The sequence below is a fragment of the Eurytemora carolleeae genome, unplaced genomic scaffold (genome assembly GCF_000591075.1).
Source record: "Eurytemora carolleeae unplaced genomic scaffold, Eaff_2.0 scaffold506, whole genome shotgun sequence".
In the NCBI taxonomy this organism is placed as follows: domain Eukaryota; kingdom Metazoa; phylum Arthropoda; class Copepoda; order Calanoida; family Temoridae; genus Eurytemora; species Eurytemora carolleeae.
The window spans coordinates 72,102-95,859 of record NW_019396521.1 but is presented as its reverse complement, the minus strand read 5'-3'; the positions used below and the strand labels follow the sequence as shown (position 1 = coordinate 95,859).

Genomic DNA, 23,758 nt, shown 5'->3' with positions numbered 1-23,758 from the left:
TAGGATTACTCCTAGTTCAAAAAAAGTTTCCCCCTAGTACATTAAGCCGAACTCTCCCCACTTTACATCCATACTTCAGTCTTAAATATTTTAATCTCTTTCTTACAAGTGAAATAAAAGATTATCATGGAGTACCAATAAAAATATTAATGTAATCGCGAATATAAAAGATTGGCTTTGAGAAAAGATGTTTTTCTTCTTCTTAACATTTCAAGGTTGGTATAAAAAATTACATTCCTTTAAGTTAAATATTTGTTTTTTTTTATTTCCTCGTTCATTCGTAATTTCTTTTGTGATTGAATATTTGTAGTTTCTCCAAGAGTAAGATATTCGTTTATATTTCTTAATTAAATATCTGTTAATTAAACATTCGTTTTTTCTCCGTTAATTAAATTTTCGTTATTTCTCCTTTGATTAAATATTCGTTATTTCTCTATTAATTAAATATCCCTTATTCCTCCATTACTTTTTTTTTGTCATTTCTTCGTTAATTATACATTCGTTATTTCTCCGTTAAATAAATATTCGTTATTTCTCTATTAATTAAATATTTCTTATTTCTCCATTAATTGTATTTTTGTCATTTCTCCGTTAGTTAAACATTCGTTATTTCTCCGTTAATTAAATATTCGTTATTTCTCCGTTAATTAAACATTCGTTATTTCTCCGTTGATTAAATATTCGTTATTTCCCCGTTAATTAAATTTTCCTTATTTCTCCATAAATTGTATTTTTTTTATTTCACCGTCAATCAAACATTCGTTATTTCTCCGTTGATTAAACAGTCGAGTATTTCTCCGTTAATTAAACATTCGTTATTTTTCCGTCAGTTAAATATTCCTTATTTCTCCGTTGATTAAACAGTCGATTATTCTACCACATCTTATATATATATATATACGTTTTGACACAGTTTTATATTAATTTCTCGAGGCAAGAACATCAGATAGAACTCTTATAGGTCTCGATCAACTCCTGAAGTTCTTAGGTTTCAACCTATACCACCTTTCATTTTTCCTTAACAGTCTCTTAAAATAAGGAAATAATAATATGTAAATGATCTGATCATTCAAATAAAGAACCATCCCCCCCCTACTCTCCAACTCCCCATCTAAGTATTCTAACTACTTTTCAGACATAAAAGTACAAAATATGTGAACGCCCGAGGGATAAAGTGATTGTCTGCAATGGGCGATCTGTTAAAGGGATACCTACACGTAAAATGCTCTGGACAAACCAGGCTAACAAGAAAGGTATTTATAACTATTGATAATGCTTTTTAATCAAACTTATTTTGAAAAATAAAAATACAAACTGTAAATTATAGATTTATAGATTTTAGGTAATAACTTAGACAACTCAATGTAAAAGTCAAACGGGTAAGTTTTTGAACAAGTTTAAATGGTTTAAAGTTTGAAAATAGCTTTATAACTTAGAAAGCTGTATGCATATAAGAAGGCTAAAGTAGTACAAAGAGCCTAGGGTATTCATATTAAAGAGAATGTCCTCAAAATCAAATCAAATTTCCGAAACATTTTTGCAAAACTCTTAAAGTTTCAAAAACACATCTATCTCATTCTTCAGGAAAAAAAGTTCATTTTCATTTATAAATCCTGTAGATGCAGAGGAAACAAAATAAGTATTTAAAGAATGTTATAATAAAAGGGTTTATATAATGCTTTTATAATGAAATAGTAAGAATACCAATACAAAAGGAAAGGAATTAGGGTCAATGCAGTCAGATATTCCTTCTGTTTAAACTGAATCCGATTGACCAATGGCCATATAAAGAAATAGTCGACTGAACCCATTAAATAACCGGATCAGTGTCCGAATTTAATGAATTTGAGTCGCGTCCTAAATCCGCCAAAAACCGGTTTCAATTGAGCGCCGGCTCAAATCTTGAAACAATTAATACAATTTTAAGTGGAACCAAACATATTTGAGCCGCGGCTTAAATTTAAACCTCGGCTCAAATTTAATCGGTGCTAGCCAAAAAAAAATCAAGCAAAGTTTTTCATTTGTCTTGGCTTTGGGGGGGGTCTCGGAAATTGTTCTTTATGTAAAAAAAGAATACTAATTGAATGAAAGGATGAATGAAATGAATGAATGGATAAAGTATTTTGTGCCGGAATATAAAATTGCTTAATTAGAACAGGGAAACTCGTTTAAAATTAATTTCCTAAATTACGAATATTTATTCTGGTTTGTTTGTTTGTCAACATAAACAAGATTATTTAAATTAGGATTCATTCTAAATTTATCTATCTATCTTTCTGCCTTGTTACCAGGCAATCAGGGGAAATAAAACTATAAACATAATATATCAACCTACCTAACTTTACTCAAACTACCTACCTGCCGACATACCTATCTACCGACCTACTGTTAAGATATCCTAGTCGGGGGTAGAAGGATCTACTTAATTATCCAACTCACTGCTTTCTGTCTACTTTCTGCACTTGCTGATCTTCATTGATGTCTACCTGTCTACCTGTCTACCTGACATATTTTTATGTACCTGACCTACCTTTCTATCTTCCTAACTTACCAACCTGTCTACCTGACCTACCTTCCGATCTACCTGACCTACATACCGATCTACCTGACCTACATACCGATCTACCTAACCTAACTGTCTCCCTGACCTATCTACTTTTCTTCCTAGTCCTACCATAACTGACCTATCTACTTTTCTACATAATCCTACCATCATGTCTACTCTAACTACAGACCTGTCTACCTAACCTACCTTCCTGTTTACCAGACCTACCTATCTTTCTGTCTGACCTACCTTCCTGTCCACCTAACCTACATACCTGTATACCTGACCTTCATAACTAAATACCTGACCTATTTTCCTGTCTTCCTAGCCTATACTAACCCGTCTACCCGACTTTACATACTTATCCAACTGACCTACCGTCTACCTAACCTACTTATCTGTCTTACTGACCTACTTATCTGCCTCCTTGACCTACCAACCTCACCATTGACCAGTAATCAAACTATCTTCCTGACCTACCTACCTTTCTAACTGTCTGTCTAAATAACCTATATATACCTATCTCCCTGACATAAATACTTGTCGTCCTGACCCGCCTACCTGCCTGAACAACCAATCTTTGTATTCTAGTTGGCCTGGAGGAAGAGGTGGCTGGTGATGGAGTTCCCCTGGCGGGAGGAGAGGGAGGGGGAGGAGGAGGAGATCAGGGATGGGAGAGGGGAGAGGGAGGGGGTAGCTAGTGTCCTGGTTAGAATATATACATCTCATGTTCACGAAAACAGGAATAATGAACAAACTTTTTATAATTTAAATCAAAATCATGATTACGTTCATTTAAATACACATGTTAAAGGGACTGTAAAGAAAAATTAAAGTGACTGAATAACTTGAAGTTCAAAGAAGATAAATTGCAGTCTTAGAAAATCTCACGCCCCTTTTGTTCGTTTAAAAGTTGGTTGTTTAGAACATTTTTTTCTGTTTGATGTTTTTGTCACAAACAAGTTTTCATTGCTCCAACATATTGTTTTTCCACAAAGTTTTTAATGTAAAATCTCTTTCTCACGGAATTCTTTGATGTTTTCATAAAACTGGAATTTAACTAAAGAACCACTATTTTCTTTGTTTTTCTTTCGCAAACCCGCCATTTACCTCGGAGTTTTAATTGAACCACCATATTTATTTTATTTTAATCAACTATTTTGATAGTATTTAAAGATAATACAATTGTTCTACACTTAAATTAAAATGTAACTCTGTTTAAACTACATTTGAACTTAAAACCCCTTTTTTTACGAATTAAAATCTGTTTATATTAAAAGGAATCGCCATTATTTAAAATCAATAGAGCGTAAATTGAGTTTTTTTATTTGTTCATCTTTATGTACACAGAGGTCCTGCAGTACAGTGTATACAGGTTCTTGAGATACATGCGTTACATAGAATACAATCCAGGTACATTACAGTTCATCTACAGAACAGTGCAGTACATAACAATGCAGTACAGTACGGACCAATACAGTACAGAACAAAACAATACAGTGCAGTACAAAACAATACAGTGTTGTACAAATTAGTTCAGTACGATATATTTCAGTACACCACAGTACAGTACAGTACAATGCATCACAGCAAAATAATATGTATCTACAGGACACAATAAAAATAAACCAGAAATATTAATTAAACAAAAACTTTATTTTAGTTTCTTGAAAAGACCAAGAATTGTTGGAAATTGGTTTAGCCGAGTTTATATTTCAGATAGAACCTGCAGTACACTTAAATGTAAAAAAAGTTTGTGGTGCTTTTTCCTTTTCACCATACATCTTTTTTCGTTTGAAACTGTCATATACACGTACAACAGTACAATGTATATATCATTAAATCCCTCCTCAACTAATTCTGAGAGTAAATGACATTCCTTTATAAAAGGGAAGGGTTAACAATTGGACCTTAATATATAAGTGTTTATTCGGATTAGAAAGAAGAATAGAAAAAAACTGTAAAATTGTAAATTGTAAAAGCTGTTTCGTAGATTTACCAACACTGTGGCCGTGGCCGATTACTTTTAAAGCAATTGAGTCTTTGCCACAAACTCAAACTTTCTAAAATCTATACACCTCTACAACCAGATAATGTAAACCTTTGATATTTCAAACTTAGATTATTTGATCCATAAGAATTCATGGTTTGAAATAACTAAGGTCTACGACACTGGGTTGTGAAGATATAGGGATTAATAAATCAGAGTTTGTGACAAATACTCAATTCCTTTATGCAGTTTCCCATTGTACAATTGTCTAGCGTGTGGCTGTTTTACCTCAGGTTTTCTTCTAAAATTTCAAAACTTGTCCAATACGCCGCAAAAAGACGACCTCCTTCGTCGCAACGGTTTATCTAAAATACAAGACATATGCACCTATCCTTCGTTACCAATGCAGAAGGTGTGGCAAATGTATCATTTAAAAAAAAACTTTCTGTTATATGTCTTTCAGCGTTAAGAATTGGGCGGCATACATCAACGCATAACATATCGTCGCTTTTCATTATGTACAGGGTTACCCACAAAGGATTAGACTCTACAGGCAAACTGAAACTCTTGAAATATGACGATCTATAGGTTAAATTAATTCTTATACCTTAACTATACTTAGTAAATTGCTTATTAAATGATTGGATAAAGATAGAAGCAAAGGAATTGAGTCTTTGCATCAAACTCTGAATTTATAATCCCCATATCTTTAAAAACCCAATGTCGTAAATCTTTGATATTTCAAACTTATATATTATTTGATCTAAAAGAATTCATAGTTTGAAATATCTAAGGTCTACGACATTGGAATCCAAAGATATATGGTTTAGAAAAGCAGATTTTGTGACAAAGACTCAATTCCTTTGCAGTTGCAGGGAATTATGAATATAAGGAAACAGACATTATAAATTCCGTATGGTCGTCTTTGAAGTCTCGTCCTTAGTTGGTAACCCTGTATAAGATGTGTCAGATGTAACCTATTTGGTGTTGTGTATGAAGGATGAATTAAAGTGTAAAATATGTGCACTAGTTTATATCAAATAAACCTGTAAAATGAAGGTTTTACAAATAGATAAAAAAGTATAGTTTTGCACTAAAGCACACACATCCCTGATTAAATTTAGTAATTTCAATAATTTGAATTGGAGCCGGCAACATGCAACACCCAACATACACTCAAATAGATTAAAACGAACTATTTAAAAATTGAAAATTATACAAAAGTTTTAGATCAGGCTGTTTTAAAAACGCAATATTTTCTAAATCAACCTAGATAGTATTCAAATTAAGGTTTCAATTCGCAAAAAAATAGTGCAAAAATGTGAACAAATTCAAATTTATCTTGTTGCATGCCACAAAAAAATAATATTGGTAGGACAGCACATTCTTTTCCAATGTTTCTGTTGTAATGGATATTAGGAGAAGAATACAAATGTTGCACATCATTCCGTAAAAACTTACCGCATACATAGTAATAGTAAAAGTTGTGCGTTTTTGCATCTAGGCTAGTTTTTTGAGAATTAACATTTTAGTCTATTCTTTATTATTATTAAAAAAAAATTTGAACAAAATTTGATCAAACTTTTTTGAAATTGAATCAAACATGGTAACCCTAATTTAAATAATTTAGTTAAATTCAATCCAAATAATCTTAAATGAACACAGAGAATTTAGTAATCAGCCCATCAGTTAAATAATGTAAAAAACAACGTGGTTGGAATCAACACTTGAACAGAATTTTATAAAAAAAAAGAAAAAAAAGAGGTTGCTGATCTACCGACCTTCGGTTCAAATCCTGAACCACCGATTCAAATCCTCATGAAGCTTTAACTCTGAATCTGTGATTTAAGATTATTATTTAAGAAATTGTTCTTAAATGACATTATTTAAATTATAAAAAGATAATCTATGTGTTTTTTAGATCTCAACCGTATGCATTTTCTGTTGATGGTAGTTCAGGTAAAAAAAAATTACCACATTGCGTGATCAAAAGATTGCGAGCAAGCTTAACCCTATCCCTGCTGGGGTACTTGAAAACCAGGATATGCTGGGGGGGGGTCAATTTGACCCCCCCCCTCTAAATCCCATGTTTGATGTCCAAATATGACAAATTTTACATCATTGGAAAGCTCTTGTGCTCTACTTTAAGAATCTGCAAAAAAAATTTGCAAATTTCCAAAAATTGAATTTTTTATCGCAAAATCCAGTTATATAGCAAAAATGTTTGCAAAAAAAAATTTGTCCAAAAAATGAAAAATTATACATTTTTGAGAAGCCCTTGACCATGCGATTTCAAATATGCAAAAAATTTTGCAAAATTTTAAATCACCTGATTTGTAATCAAGAAAAACTAAAAATGTGCAAATTTCCTGTGACAGGTTGTTTGCAAAAAATTTGCAATTTTTTTTCTCGCAAAACTTGTGCAATCTGTTTCCTTATGTCATAGGCTTTCCAAAAAGCTAAATTTTATCAAAATCTGACAAGTGAAAGTGGGTCAAAACAAAGATTTAGTTTGTTACAGGAAAAAGCAGTCATTCAGGCAGTGTGCCTGAGGACTCAGGCAGTTAGTATAAAAGCCTGGTTTTAGGCCTAAAGGCAGGGCTTTGGGTATGTAGGAAAAGTCAGAAAATTTTTACAGCCTTAGACCAATACTTTTTGAGTTACGTAAAAAAACTACAGGGGGGGGGTCCCCCCCCAGCAGGAATAGGGTTAAATGAAGGAGGAAAAATATAATGATAAGAAAAATCATGATAGAATATTTTTATTTTTTTTGTGCATTATAATTTAAAAATTTAAAGTTAAAAAATGTTTTGAAAAATTGTATAAAAATGTTAAAAATAATGTTAAATGCTCATACGCAAAAATCGATTATAATTTTGCCAAAAACGGCTTAAAAACTGTTTCCAAAAACATGTTGTAATTAAAAAATTGTGTTAAAATCAATCCAGATATTACAAGCTTCCAACAATATAATATTAAAGGTATTATTAAGGGGAGAAAAGGCTGAAATCTAAGCACTATTAATATTAAAATCAACCCACGTAGTGTTAAAATCAACCTAGACAGTATTAAAATCAACCTAGACAGTGTTAAAATCAACCTAGACAGTGTTAAAATCAATTGACGTAATATTGAAATCAACCCAGACAGTGTTGAAATCAACTCAGGCAATGTTGAAATCAACCCAGATAGTGTTGCAGTCAACTCAGATAGTGTTGAAATCAACCCAGTCACTGTTGAAATCATCCCAGTCAGTGTTAAAATCAACCCAGACAGTGTTGAAATCAACCCAGACAGTGTTGAAATCAACCCAGATAGTGTTGCAATCAACCCAGACAGTGTTGAAATCAACCCAGATAGTGTTGAAATCAACCCAGATAGTGTTGCAATCAACCCAGTTAGTGTTAAAATCAACCCAGATAGTGTTGCAATCAACCCAGTTAGTGTTAAAATCAACCCAGACAGTGTTGAAATCAACCCAGATAATGTTGCAATCAACCCAGTTAGTGTAAATCAACCCAGATAGTGTTGCAATCAACCCAGTTAGTGTTAAAATCAACCCAGATAGTGTTGCAATCAACCCAGTTAGTGTTAAAATCAACCCAGATAGTGTTGCAATCAACCCAAGAAGTGTTGAAATCAACCTAGATAGTTATGAAATCAACCAATATAGTGTTGAAATCAACCCAGCCGGTGTTGAAATCAACCCAGATAGAGTTAAAATCAACCCATCTTGTTGAAATCAGCCCAGACAGTGTTAGAATCAACCTAGTTAGTGTTGAAATCAACTCACATAGGGTTGCACTCAACCATGAAGAAATCCAACCAGATACTGTTGAGATTGATAGAAGTTTAAGATAATCACCAGAAAATTAGGACGAAAATCAACCAATTCATGGAGTAGAAAACAAAAAGTAAATACGATGATGATTTGAGTCCAGACTGATAAAAAAGGAACAATGGGGAGTATACAAATCAATTAGATACTTGACGTCAATGAACAAAAAATTAGAAAATCATCATTTTGAGAATTGGAAAAAGTGATGTAATGGGATTATGAAATAATTTTGTATTGGATGAATTTATATTAAAAAGAATGAATTTAATAACGGCTTTATTAAACCTAAAAATAATTAAATGGTTAAACTTTAGACAAAAATGGTCATATTTTGGTTGACAAAATGGTTATATTCTTAATAAAAATGGATACGTTTTTGGTTTACAAAATAGTTACGTTTTTGGTTTACAAAATAGTTACATTTTTGGTTTTTATCAGGAGAGCTGATAGCTGCTGGTAGCTCTGAGACTGAAAGCCAGGATTGGATCAGGAGTATCAGATCCAGGATCTGGAAACCTAGATTAGTTTCATGTCCTCCAGGTATATATTAGTTTCATGTCCTCCAGGTATATATTAGTTTCATGTCCTCCAGGTATACATTAGTTTCATATCCTCTAGTATATATTAATTTCATGTCCTCCAGGTATAGATTAGTTTCATGTACTCCAGGTATAGATTAGTTTCATGTCCTCCAGGTATATATTAGTTTCATGTCCTTCAGGTATAGATTAGTTTCATGTCCTCCAGGTATATATAAGTTTCATGTCCTCCAGGTATAGATTAGTTTCATGTCCTCCAGCTATATATTAGTTTCATGTCCTCTAGGTATATATTAGTTTCATGTCCTCCAGGTATAGATTAGTTTCATGTCCTCCAGGTATATATTAGTTTCATGTCCTCCAGGTATAACAAAATTTTAAATGAATAATATCTTTATATTATACAGAGCTCGTCTTTGATTTCGGATAGTAGTTGAATAAGCTGGAATAGATAAAGAGGAAGTTTGTTGGTTTGTTTAAGGGTTGTTAGGTTCCACTTTCCTTTCTTCAAAATTTATTATTTGAGAACTGACAAAATAGTTTTCATTTCTTTAATTAATTAACTATAGACTATTTAAATTTCTCTCTCAATTTTAAGTTAAAATGATATTAAAGACTCAGAGTTTTTAATATTTACTGGATTTTATTTAATAACTGTATTTACCAACATGCTGTAGGTTACACCCAGTTCAGTGTAAATCAGAATAATTATTTTTATTTTTTATTTTTTCTTCAGGTGTCCAGGTTTCTTTGATAGACAATATTCACAGTGATGTTGCCAGGCTTAGAGGGTTCTACGGAGAACTTCATTTAGATAGGTACAGGGTTATACACAAAGAATGAGACTTCAGGGATAACGTAACGGAATATATAATGTCTGTTTCCTAATGCGTTATGGTTCCCTGCAACTGCAAACTTGTTTCTCTCTTTTCCAAACCATTTATTTTATGATCTGTTAGTTATTTTTGAAAACATTTATTACTGTTTCGAGGATTTTTGATAATGAAGACGACATTTTCATATTTTCCAGGAATGTTCGAAAATCTAGCGCCAGCGAAATATTATCTAAAAAAACAAAATCAAAAATATTATGAAATATGAACTATATATGAATGCGTCGAAAAATAATCGATGACTATTGGCTTTAATATCTTAGTGATTTGTTTGGAATTAAATTGATTTTTTTACGATCCGAGCTATGTTCTTCAGCATGATTCGTTTTTAACAGTTTTTTCCCTATAGGCGCAACAGAAAAGAAGTAAGATTAGTAGCAATCAAAAGCGCTTATTTTTAGCCGTAATTCTATAACCCCTCTCATTTTTCGCGAACATTCCCTTTAAACTAAAGTATATGTTGGCCCAGGAGGTTCTAAGGACTAATCTGGATGATGAATATTATAATCTTTTATTTATGCATATTTTGTATTTATGTACACTTGATTTATAACCGGTCATAATATGCATAGATAGCAGGGAACTATAAACTACTTGATAACAATACTAATAATATATTGTTCACAAGTACAATTATTATTATATAGGGAGGATGGAGATATAGTTCTTGTAGAGGAAAGATCAGGAGCTGAGCAGGTGTGTGTACTGTTTTTTATGTACAGTTCTTGATTTACTATTATTTGTGTACTGTTCTTTGTATACTGTTCTTTTTACACTGTTCTTTGTGTACTGTTCTTAGTGTACTGTTCTTAGTGTACTGTTCTTTTATGTACAGTTCTTTTTTTACGGTTATTTGTGTACAGTTCTTTATGTAATGTTCTTTGTTTACTGTTCTTATTGCAATGTTTTTATGTTCTGTTTTTTTTAATGTAAGTAGAGAACATTACATTTATATGTATTGTTATACACAATTTAATAATCTCTAAAAAAAAACAATGTTTCATAAAGTTTAAAAGCTGATGAAAGTTATGTGCATCAAAACAAATATGCTCCATTAAAATTCAGCAAGGTTGCAAAATCTTCCAAGTTTGTAAATGAGAAAATGTTTTACAGTGAACCCCCATCATGACTTGCCACACTCTGCAGTAAACTTCAAATCATCCACTTAAACACCAGAAACTAAATTATAGTTTAAACATTTAGAAACTTGGGAAAACAAATAGTTTTTTTCCTGATTTATCTGTAAAATCCTAATTTTGAATTTTAATTTAAAAAGAAAAAAAAGGTTTTAATTTAATAGATTTTATAATGGGCGCCCAACAACTAATTAAACACACCCCTCCCCTACCATAAGCAGTAGGGCCCTAGGGGCGAAGGAAAAAGGGAGACAAGACAAGGAAACCTCTGAATAAAGGGAATGTAGGCGTAATTTTAAGTAACCCTCCATTTTTAGAGTGGCATATTCGATTCACAACCAAAGAGAATAGAATGTATATTGTAGTGGAATTCACTAGAAAAAAGTGCAAAACGGCCATTTTGTTGAACTGTTTCCATACTGCAGGTGTACTTCACATATTTGTGCTATATAACCTTTTGGGCCCTGGAATATCATTTTATAGAAAATCTAAAATTAATGAAAAGAAAACCAAATTATGAAATAGGCTGGTTTTATAATTGACAAATGATCATTTCACATAGACTCTATGCCTTTCAATTTACAAACGATGATTTTCCGCTATAACTATAAATCAAATGATGTTTTTTATTCACCTAATTCATTTTATAAAGTTTTTTTAACAGCTTTAAAAAATTCGAAATTGAAATCGATAGTCTAGAGATTGTCTAAATTGCACTCTTTATATATTCTATTCTCTTTGTTAACAACAGTGTCCTTTAAAACTTTGATGGATCAAGGATATTCTTATTAATCGACAGATGCTCATGTAATTGTTAAACACTTGATTTGAAATTATGATATATTAATATCTTCTTTCTAGAAGTCACATAAACTTAATTTTACACATTAAATTTTTTTTAACTCGGTTTGGACACAGTTTTACCACAATTCGAACACTATTTGAGAGATAAAAACACAAAGTTCTTACTCCTTAGGCACGCCTCGTTAGTCAGTCAAAGGTTGAATGGGTACCGTTGTAAATCGAAGATTGCCTTAGTTACATTTAGGGTCTCTTGAAATCACGCGTACAGTCCTTATAAAGGATGTTATTGATGTAGCTTGAACTAAAGAATATTGTTGTGTTAAACCAACTCAATTTTCTTCTCAACGGTCAGCAAAATATTCTACACGCCAATGTTTGTACAAGGGAGGGAGGGGAGGGACTAGGGGAGAGAGGGGAGGGGAGGGAGGGACTAGGGGAGGGTATATTTTTAGTATCAACTACACTTTAAAGCATCAATCTTTAATATAAACACTCTTCAAAATTTCCACATCAATATATCGTTTCAAGAAAGAAAATAAAACTTTTAAACTTCTGTAACAAATTTTGTTTACATCTTCAACGCAAAATTCTATAAAAGAAAAGAAATAATAATGCAATGTTGTAAAACAAGTATTTTAGAATAGAGGTTCAAACATAGAGAATAGAATATATATTAGAGGGGAATTTACTAGAAAAAAGTGTAAAACGGCCATTTTGTTGTACTGTTTCCATACTGCAGGTGTACTTCACATATTTATGCTATATAACCTTTTGGGCCCTGGAATATCATTTTATAGAAAATCTAAAATTATTGTTAAAAGAAAACCAAATTATGAAATATGCTGGTTTCATAATTGACCAATGATCATTTCACATAGACTCTATGCCTTCCACTTTACAAACGATGATTTTCCGTTATAACTATAAATCAAATGATGTTTTTTATTCACCTAATTCATTATAAAGTTTATTTAACAGTTTAAAAATTTCGAAATTCAAATGAATAGTCTAGGGAACATACTGTATTAATGTACTCTACTGCATATAATTTGTAAACATTTACATGATTTGTACACTTTGAACTCCCTTTCAGGCTTAAAGGGACTGACAAAAATTCATACCGAGAGATTCTTTAAATTCCTCTCTAATATATATTCTATTCTCTATGGGTTCATTGATTGAAAAACAAATTTTTTTTCTTTCTACTTTTTATTAAATTAAGGTTCACTTTATGTTTGTTAATACATTTTGATGCTAATTGTTTACATAATTTTTTATTACTGTTTTATGTGATGTACCGTATTGTAGGTTCGATGGTGCCTGTACAGTGTACACCGTGTATTCTGTCCTAAAACTATCTGCAAGAAAGACAGGGACAAAATACTGGTTATTATTACAAAAAGGTAAGAAAAAGAGAACACAAAAACTATTTATAAAGGAGCCAGATATTTCAGAGTAGTTTTTCTCCATCCAAAAAAAATTTTCTTGTATATTTTTTAGTTCAGATTGATATTTGATTGGTTTTTTAGTGAATTGTTTATTTTTTCAGCCCTTTCCCATACAAAAACTGCAAATTTTGGGGTTTCATTTTTTTAAAACTTTTAATTCCGTATTTTGCCGAATGAACCCCTCTTCATCCCCCCCCCCCTCCATACATCGATAGGGTGTCCCAATAAACATAGGAATTGAGTGACCAATTCGAGATCGTCTTTGTTAAGATTTAGCATAGACCTGATTTCAAAGTCATAATCGAATTATGTCTGCTAGTGTTTATTTTATGAAAACGGTAAATGTCTGTAATGATGTGTCTCTAATCTCTCTGCAAGATGAACAATGAAGACGGACATGTAATATACTGTTTATATTGTATTTTGCAATTTTCTTGTTTTACTAAGTACAACAGTATGCAGTCAAAACATAAACAAACAAATTGTAAACATAACAGACAAAAATCCTACCAAATCCTACGGAATAGAGCTTTCTCAGTAGGTATCACCATATACTAAATCAAAAAATTATTTAAAAAGACGATATCGAAATCGTCACTCAGTTCCCATGATTATTGAGACACCCTGTACTGGTAAATGTTTCAGACGGAGTAAATCTATTGGACAAGGAGTATTCACGTTCTACTCCGAGGATGCCAAGAATATTCATCTTAATATACATAGTTCCATTAAACTAAACAGTGATAAGAAGAAACAAACAGGAACAAGAGCAAAACTAAATCCTCTCTCCTTCTTGTTCAAGAACGGAGACGGAGGAGGGAAGAACGTTTCTCCGGCTAAACCGGAGAAACAGGATAGAGGACGGAGAAAGGTTTTGGAGAAGAGTAAAAGTATGATGGATAGATTTGAACCTATTGAAACTGGTGATTTTGTGGATACACACATTCCCTGTGATATGAGAAGGGTTGAGGAGTCACCCTCCCCGCCCCCCTTCCCCTCCCCTCCAGATGACCAACCTATCTCCAACCTGCTTCAGGAAGGGCACTACTATAGGTTTGACAAGGAGCAGAAGTATGATCCTATTCAGGTTGACGAGGAGAAGGTTGATGATGCTCTTGTTAAACTCCAGAATATTGAAAGATCTCTCCTCCAGCTGAGCCAGCAAACCAACCTCCAGCCTCAAGATATCCGCAGCTCATACATCTCCGTAGACTCCGGTAGATCTTCGGATACATATGCAGAAACCTCTGCGTCCTCTGTAGCCTCATCATCAACAAACCATTCGAACCGTCTCAACTCTAACGCCTCGAACTGCTCAGCTGACTCTGGGACGGATCTGATGGGTTTACAGGATAAAGATCCTGGAAGAAGACAGAGTATGGAGCAGGATCCTTGTATCCGTCCTGCTCCGGTAGGAGCTGCAGTACAGCAGGATATATATGGTTGTATGAAGAGGGTTTACGTCAAGGAGAAACCTACTCCGGAACCTCTCTACGCTAGATGTGTAGGACCTAGAGAAAGGATGGAGAGAAGACAAGATCTGTCTTCATCTCCTTTCCGTCCTCCTCCCCCTCCCGTACCAACCAGATTCGCAACAATCAGGGAATTTTCTTTTCACAATAATCTTGAAAGTTTTCAAAGATAAATCAGAAAAGACACTTTTTTCAAGGAACCATTTCCAAATCTTTGATTAAGAAGCGGCCTTGGGTAACAAAAACTATAATTCTGAAATTAGAAGCTTTAAGTTTTACCTCCACTGGAATTATGAAATGTCGGGATATAATTTCTTTTTGTTTCTTTATAATTTAAGGTAAGATGATATATTACATTTTTAATCAACTATGTTTGCTTTGGGGGAACATTTTCTTCGTTTAATATAAGTTTTAAAGAAAACTTTTACAGAACAATGAATAATTTATGGAAAGTAATAAATTTTAAATTGTTTAATACCTTTTTAAAATTAAAGCTAAGTTAAGGAAAAAGTATCAAAACCCTTGAAACAATTGATATAGTTACATACAAAAGTAGCCAGAAAACAGATACATACAAAAGAAGCCATAAAACAGATAAATACAAAAGTAGCCATAAAACAGATAAATACAAAAGTAGCCAGAAAACAGATAAATACAAAAGTAGCCAAATTTTTAAAGAATGAAAAAAATAAAAATTAAAAAAATAAAAAAATACAAAAATACAAAAATACAAAGATACAAAAATACAAAAATACAAAATACAAAAATACAAATATACACAAATACAAAAATACAAAAATACAAAAATTGAGTTTTCAACGAAACTGTCCCAAAATATGAGTGAAAAGTAAAAATATTGAATACAGAAAGTCCTTGACTCTTCCACACAATATCTCCAGTATAGCAGGATACCAGGTACACCAGGCATACTTTTATCTTTTTTATAATATTTCCCTTCAGATCTAAAAAAAATATTAAAAGAAGGAAAAAAAATCTTTAGATCTAAGAAATTATTAAGAAAAAAAACTTTATGAATTTAAAAAAAATATTTTCGTACCCAGAACAGGGACGGATTGAGCCAGGATGAAGAGAGGATTGAGAAGATTGAGCAAAGTTATAGGCTTGAGCAAACTAAAGAACCTCAATATGCTACATTTAACAGGTAAATCATTACAAATATATAAAGTAGTAATCTCTGTCTGTCTGTCTGTTGGTATGTCTTATCAAAAGGTATGAACTCCGATTTGCTTCAAAATTGGATTGGGGATCTCGTATAACGATCAACGGGATTGTTAAAAAAGTTTAAAATTCTAAATTAAGTGGGTTGAATTCCATAAATGTAGTTTAGTTTCCATGCTGGGTTCCCAAGCTAATTACTTGTAAAACAGCAGTTTCAAATATTTTAGTCTTTGTTTTATTTTATCCATACATGCATCTACTTCTGATAGAGTCAAAATATTGTATAACGTAATAAAAGCAAAAGATGTACATTTATAAAATTTTAAAATTGTCTATTTGGTGACACCCTTAAACAGTGGGATAGGAAGACGACTGTTACAGATTGGGTAATATAATACTTAATCACAAACTCATTTCATTCAAAAACAAAATTGATTTTCGAGTAAATGGTTTTATCACAGCATAGTGACGTCATATAGCCACTGCAGCTAAATTAAAAGAGTAAAAAGCTCAAATATTCATGTTCTGTCGCAAGGATTCATCTGGATATTCAAAATTACTTCTTTAAAGCTAAAGTTAGGAAGAACAACTTACTTTAAAAATTCAAAATTTGGATATCCACGGCTGTAAACGATAATATTATGGGATGAAAAGCTCTAAACAAGCAGGACTTTAAGTGTCATATAGAAAAATTATTAATTAGCCTTCGAGAAAATTATTTAGGGATTTATGCTTTTTTTGTTGTCTTTTGATCAGTTTACATGAACATCAATGTTCTTATAATTCAGAAAATATATTTTGTTCTAAGTGGATTAAAGTACAATAAAGTAAACGTTTATCGGGTTTCTGATATTTTCTTCTGGTTAACCTTTGTTAGTTACTATGACACAGGATATAAGATACGGGATACAGGATTCAGGATTCAGGATACAGGATACAGGATACAGGATACAGGATACAGGATACAGGATACAGGATACAGGATACAGGATACAGGATACAGGATACAGGATACAGGATACAGGATACAGGATACAGGATACAGGATACAGGATACAGGATACAGGATACAGGATACAGGATACAGGATACAGGATACAGGATACAGGATACAGGATACAGGATACAGGATACAGGATACAGGATACAGGATACAGGATACAGGATACAGGATACAGGATACAGGATACAGGATACAGGATACAGGATACAGGATACAGGATACAGGATACAGGATACAGGATACAGGATACAGGATACAGGATACAGGATACAGGATACAGGATACAGGATACAGGATACAGGATACAGGATACAGGATACAGGATACAGGATACAGGATACAGGATACAGGATACAGGATACAGGATACAGGATACAGGATACAGGATACAGGATACAGGATACAGGATACAGGATACAGGATACAGGATACAGGATACAGGATACAGGATACAGGATACAGGATACAGGATACAGGATACAGGATACAGGATACAGGATACAGGATACAGGATACAGGATACAGGATACAGGATACAGGATACAGGATACAGGATACAGGATACAGGATACAGGATACAGGATACAGGATACANTCCTTTGGTTCTGGGACGGATCTAGTAATAGAAGTATTCCTATAGTTTTAAGACGCACCTAGTAATAGATGTATACCTATAGTTTTAAGACGCATCTAGTAATAGAAGTATTCCTATAGTTTTAGGACGCATGTAGTAATAGAAGTTTTCCTATAGTTTTAGGACGCATGTAGTAATAGAATTTTTGTAATGGTTTTAGGACGGATCTAGTAATAGAAGTTTTCCTATAGTTTTAAGACGCATCTAGTAATAGAAATAATCTTATGGTTTTGGGACGCATCTAGTAATAGAAGTTTTCCTATAGTTTTAGGACGCATGTAGTAATAGAAGTTTTGCAATGGTTTTAGGACGGATCTAGTTATAAAAGTATACCTATAGGTTTTATAGGACGGATTTATTAACAGAAGTAATCCTATGATTTTAGGACGGATCTAGTAAAATATGAGCTCCTATAGTTCTCAGGACGGATGACTCCAAGTACGGGAGAGCTGCAGTTGGACGGATAGACCAGGACTATATAAAGTTCTGAGGATCGATCTAAAAATAGATATTCTAGGACGGATCTAAAGACGGATGACTCCAAGTACTGGAGAACTTCAGTAGGACGGATAGACCAGGATGAGGAGAAGAGAAGTGAACCACAATCTAGACCAGGCTCACTCAGATTAGAATCTAGGTAAAAATTGTTTAAAGGGACTGTACGTGTAATTTCAAGTGACCCTCCATGTAAAGATGGCAAAGCATTCGTGGCACCCTCCTAAGCTTAGTCTTATCAAGTAGGTATTGAATATCCATGTTTATAATTTTGAAAACCGATTATTTGTAATTGTGGTTTCTCTACAAAAGTGACTTGAACATGCATTTCTACTGCAGGAAAACCATTGAGAAATAAACAAAATCAAAAACTTTTTGAGATGAAAAACGCGACTTTATCTGCTGCACATTATTGATAATATAAAGGTTTTGAGGTTACCGTTAAGAATCGAACATGTCCCTCTTTAAATGGAGGGGCAATTGAAAGTAAATATACAGTCCCTTTACATAACGTCAAAATAAATTAGATTCGACGTCAGATAAAAAAACTTAAATGTTTTTCATCATTTCAACCTTTTCTGAAGAGCCGTTGAAAAGAAGAAAAAATTTAGAATAGAACAGAAAGTTACAAATTTGTGCCAGTAATTTTCCTTAAATATGACCAAATAGATTGGAGTTAGCTAATCTATATATATACATTGCTTGTCGTTTTGCCCGTTTGTTTGTTTGTGATCGATATGCGAAAAAACAGCTAAACCGATTGGGCCCAAATTTTGTATGGAACCTCACATGATCCCAGAAAAGGTTTAGGGATGGTTAGAATGGAAAATAGTTTTTTTGAAATACACAAAAATATCGATAATAAGCCACATTCTACATAAAGCCTGGTATTCGTCACGGGGGGGAAAAATCTTGTGAAAATGCGCGTTCTCTGCTGTTCCAGTCGGATAGCTTCACGTACGAGGGTGCTAGAGCGTCGGGAAATCCGTCGGTCGCAGGGTGCAATTTAAAGCGCCTTTTTATACATGAACTTTTTACAAAAATTCCTGCCCTTTAAACTTGTAACTAACTCAATTTGAAAATGTTGGTCTCATCCTGTATAATGTTTATTGTATAGTCTAACATTATTCCAAGATATTAACCCTGTGGGTTGTATTATCCTGTATATTGTATAGTCTAACTATATTCCAAGATATTAACCCTGTGGGTTGTATTATTCTGTATATTGTATAGTCTAACTATATTCCAAGATATTAACCCTGTGGGTTGTAATATTGAATAGAAAATTCTAGAAGAAGTTTCTAACACTGGCTGTAACAATATACATTACTAGACGGGGCAAAGTACTTCTATCTATTCAGGCCAAATTTACAGGAGAGTTAAAATTTAAATTCCATTTTCTACTTTTATTTTTTTCTTTTCAACAAAATCAGTCTTCTCAATCGTTCACACTAATGGAACAGTCTTTTTGAAAAAGTACAATTATAAAATTTATTTTTTCATTGTTATAATTATTCGTATCCATGGCAATTTTGTGAAAGTGACAAAGTGTCTTTTAAATGTTTAAAATGCGTTTTCTTTTATTAAATGTCTTTATTTACATATTTTTTTAAAATTTCATACACGCTTTTTTAGCTGTTTTATTTTTCATTTAACTTTTTAATTCATATGTTTCTGACAAGGATTTTAATAAAACTCCAGCTTGATTTGGTTTTAGTTTTTTTCGATGTCAAATCTTGAAGTTCGATTTGCAAATGTTTTTGTCTTTTAATTGCTGACGTTGCCAGTTTTAAGTTGAAATTGCTAGTTGATAGTTGATAGTTGATAGTTGATAGTTGATAGTTGATAGTTGATAGTTGATAGTTGATAGTTGATAGTTGATAGTTGATAGTTGATAGATGATAGTTGATAGTTGATAGTTGATAGTTGATAGTTGGTAGTTGATGGTTGATGATTAATAGTTAATAGTTGATAGTTGATAGTTGATGGTTGATAGTAGATAGTTAATAGTTGATAGTTAATAGTTGATAGTTGATTAGTTGGAATAGTTGACAATTGATAGCTCTTTGCTGCAGGTTTCAGCGAACTGTATCTGTAGAAGAGCCGAGAAGAACAAGTTCTACGATGAAGAACAGGAAGGTTGAGAGGATGAAAGGAGAAGGATCAGATCTATATTCAGCTCCTAGTACTCCTATGGGTACCATGAGGTAAGGGTGAGTGAAGAAAGATCAGATCTATATTTAGCTCCTTGTACTCCATAAAATAGCGAAGTTTTACACCATCGGGTTGCAAAGATATGGGGATTAGAAAATTTGAGTATGAGGCAAAAACTCAATTCCTGATGACAATGTTAGTTTTTTTTATTATGAGACAAAAAGTGTAAGAATTAGTTGGCTCTATCTTTGAATTTTATTTATTTATTTTATTATCTTATTTAGACTTGATCCGGGTATTGAATTGCATGCATTTGATCAATGAATGGATTTTCGCATTTTTTTCTTAAAGATCTTTTTTCATTTAAAAAAATTCCGATAAATGGAGTTTTGACATTTTTGCACAAATGAAATACCATACAGGGTATCCCACATCATATTAGATCGTCAATCGGTCTAAATTTGATTTTCGGGACTAATCTTAAAATTTAAGAAGAATTTATTATTTTAAAAAATTGAATAATGCTAATATATTGCGGAAAATCCTTTTTTTTCGAGTATTATGATTTTATTTTGGCGTTAAAGCTTGGAGATAATCTAATATGATATGGGACGCTCTGTATAGAACTTGTTGTCCAGGTTTATGGTTAAGAGTTACTCCCGCCTTTTATTCACGCTTGGTATTAAATTATGATTTTATGATTATTAGGGTTTCCACGAAATGGCTAGATCTTTTGCGAACTTTTGCGCTATTTTTGCACATGAAACGCAATGAGTTTTGCGCGGTTTAGCGCTATTTTTTTTTTGCGAAATTTGCGCAAAACCGGAAATATTTTTTGCGAAAATTTGCGCATGAAACGAAATTTTAGTTTTGCGCAATTTGTTTTACGCAAAATGTAACTTTTTAGGCACATTGTCAAAAATTGATATTCTAAGCTTAGAATTAAACAACTGAAGATTTATTCCATACATAAAAAAATATTAACATACGAGCATGATAACGATTATACTACACTCAATTGGTTGCTTCCAGTAACAAAAAGTTTAAATTAATTTCAAATAAGTTTAAGAGAACCTTCAATCTTAAAGATACTCTTATAACAATGCTTTTACTGTTGAAGAATTTGCCTTGAACAATAAACTATAGATGACCTTTTAGCAGTGTTTTGTGTACATATAAAATGTTTTGTGTACATATGAACTGTTTTGTGTACATATAAAATGTTTTGTGTACATATAAAATGTTTTGTGTACATATAAAATGTTTTGTGTACATATAAAATGTTTTGTGTTCATATGAACTGTTTTGTGTACATATGAACTGTTTTGTGTACATATGAACAGTTTTGTCTACATATGAACTGTTTTGTGTACATATGAACTGTTTTGTGTACATATAAAATGTTTTGTGTACATATAAAATGTTTTGTGTACACATAAACTGTTTTGTGTTCATATGAACAGTTTTGGGTACATATGAACTGTTGTGTGTACATATGAACTGTTTTGTGTACATATGAACTGTTTTGTGTACATATGAACTGTTTTGTGTACATATGAACTGTTTTGTGTACATATGAACTGTTTTGTGTACAAATGAACAGTTTTGTGTACATATGAACTGTTTTGTGTTCATATGAACAGTTTTGGGTACATATGAACTGTTTTGTGTACATATGAACTGTTTTGTGTTCATATGAACAGTTATAGGTACATATGAACTGTTTTGTGTACATATTAACTGTTTTGTGTACATATAAACTGTTTTCTGTTCATATGAACAGTTTTGTGAACATATGAATTGTTTTGTGTACATATGAACTGTTTTGTGTACATATGAACTGTTTTGTGTACATATGAACTATTTTGTGTACAAATGAACTGTTTTGTGTACATATGAACTATTTTGTGTACACATGAACTGTTTTGTGTACATTGAATGCATTTGTTGTTGTTCGAAGTAGGAGCCGTAAATTGTAAATAAATCAAAACTTGACGAGCTACGAGGTAACAAAGCCGTACTAGAGTAATCTAGAATAATTTGACCTTTTTCTTCTGTAAAGTTTGCAGAATAAAGTTATATTGACAATTTGTTGTTCAATTGTTTTATCAATTACATCATGCTGTTATAATATACTAACAAACTTGATATTTCATTGAAACTAAAAAGGGATTTACCGAATGGGGAAAGATCCCCAAAATATACTTACTATTAAGAGGCTTTAAATTGCGATATTTTAATTGTCATCTATCTGAAATCTTAATTATCTATCCATAGTTTTAAAGGAAGTGTCCGGGAAGAAGTGTTCTGAATTAATATAAAAATCTCGTACAACCGGTGTACATTTGAACATCCGAGGAGGTCCTGGTTTGAACTGTTCCGCTGCCTGTATGGTCTGGCTTCAGGCTACATCTATTTGAATTTACATTTACTAAAGCGTTAGAGGAACGTAAAATGATGTAAACTTTAGCTGAAAAGAGTTTAGCGCCAAATTCATGATTTTACTGAGCTTCTCTATTGTAAGTATAACTGTAAGGGAACAGGACAAACATTTCTGACAATTTCTCATTACAGACAATTGAGATAGAGTTGGTTTATTTCTCATTTAGCCAACGCTCCTTTTTAATTTTCATAAACAATCCCATTAAATTTTCCTTATTTTAGGTGGGTTAACACTGGAGGAACACATCCCGAGGAAACTAGTAGAAATAATGAGAATAAGGTAAAAAGATTATTAAAAAAATAATATTTTTTAATAAATAATTATAAAAGATCATAAATATAATTTTCTTAGTTTTCTGCATTTCATTTTTCAACAAGAAAAAATCTATTAATTAACAAAACCAACCAATTAAATTTTTATTATTTAAATTATTAATTTAATTTTTTCTTTTCTATTTTTAAAATTTTTTAGAATCCTGCACTGTTTAACTCTACACCAGAGAATCTGGACAGTAGTTTTCTACCCGGAGAATTCTATTCAGGAATACAGCAGACGCCATGAAATTTTTTATCTGACGGGAATACAGCAGACGCCATTAAATTATTTATCTGACGATCTGAGGCCTTTTTATCTTTCAAACGATTAAACGTTATTAATTTATCTTTTTAACGATCAGATGTCATTCATTTATTTTTCTAATCAGCAGACGCCATTTTTTTCACGCGAGCAGACGCCATTTTTCTAACGATCTGACGCCATTTTTTCACACGTGCAGACGCCATTTTTTTCTAATGATCTGACGCCATTTTTATCTTTAAAACGATCAAACCTCATTGATTTATCTTTATAACGATCAGACGCAGTTCCTTATTTTTCCAATGAGCGGAGCCATCTTTATTTCCCAACAGTAGACATGATTTTTATTCTACTAACAACAAATGTAAATTTTAATTTACAACTATAAGCAGATATTGTTTGTATTTTGTAATCTTTAGACAATAAGTTCAGTAAACCCCAACTTTATCGCACTTTATTGTTACGCTAAACAGTCTCATGGGAAATATATTTTACATAACATACAGCCGATGGATTGTTACTTAAAAATTTGATAAAATGATTCAGAATTAATTTTGTTCTTTGAAATGACTTCTTTTTAAACTGATGTGCATAAAAATAGAAATGTAT

At 32.3% G+C, this 23,758-nt stretch overlaps 1 protein-coding gene across 1 annotated transcript; it reads left to right on the top strand.

Annotated features, from left to right (window-relative positions):
- The first annotated feature begins 1,139 nt into the window (after positions 1–1,139).
- Positions 1,140–23,134, top strand: LOC111704800 (uncharacterized). Its single transcript, XM_023477148.1, has 15 exons — positions 1,140–1,253; positions 3,137–3,288; positions 3,896–3,958; positions 6,457–6,494; positions 8,812–8,913; positions 9,649–9,730; positions 10,453–10,501; positions 13,054–13,148; positions 13,839–14,795; positions 15,532–15,580; positions 15,727–15,827; positions 17,999–18,118; positions 20,052–20,183; positions 22,795–22,852; positions 23,045–23,134. Exons 1-15 carry the CDS (start codon positions 1,188–1,190, stop codon positions 23,132–23,134), a joined length of 2,154 nt encoding a protein of 717 aa, XP_023332916.1. The 5' UTR covers positions 1,140–1,187.
- The last annotated feature ends 624 nt before the right edge of the window (positions 23,135–23,758 follow it).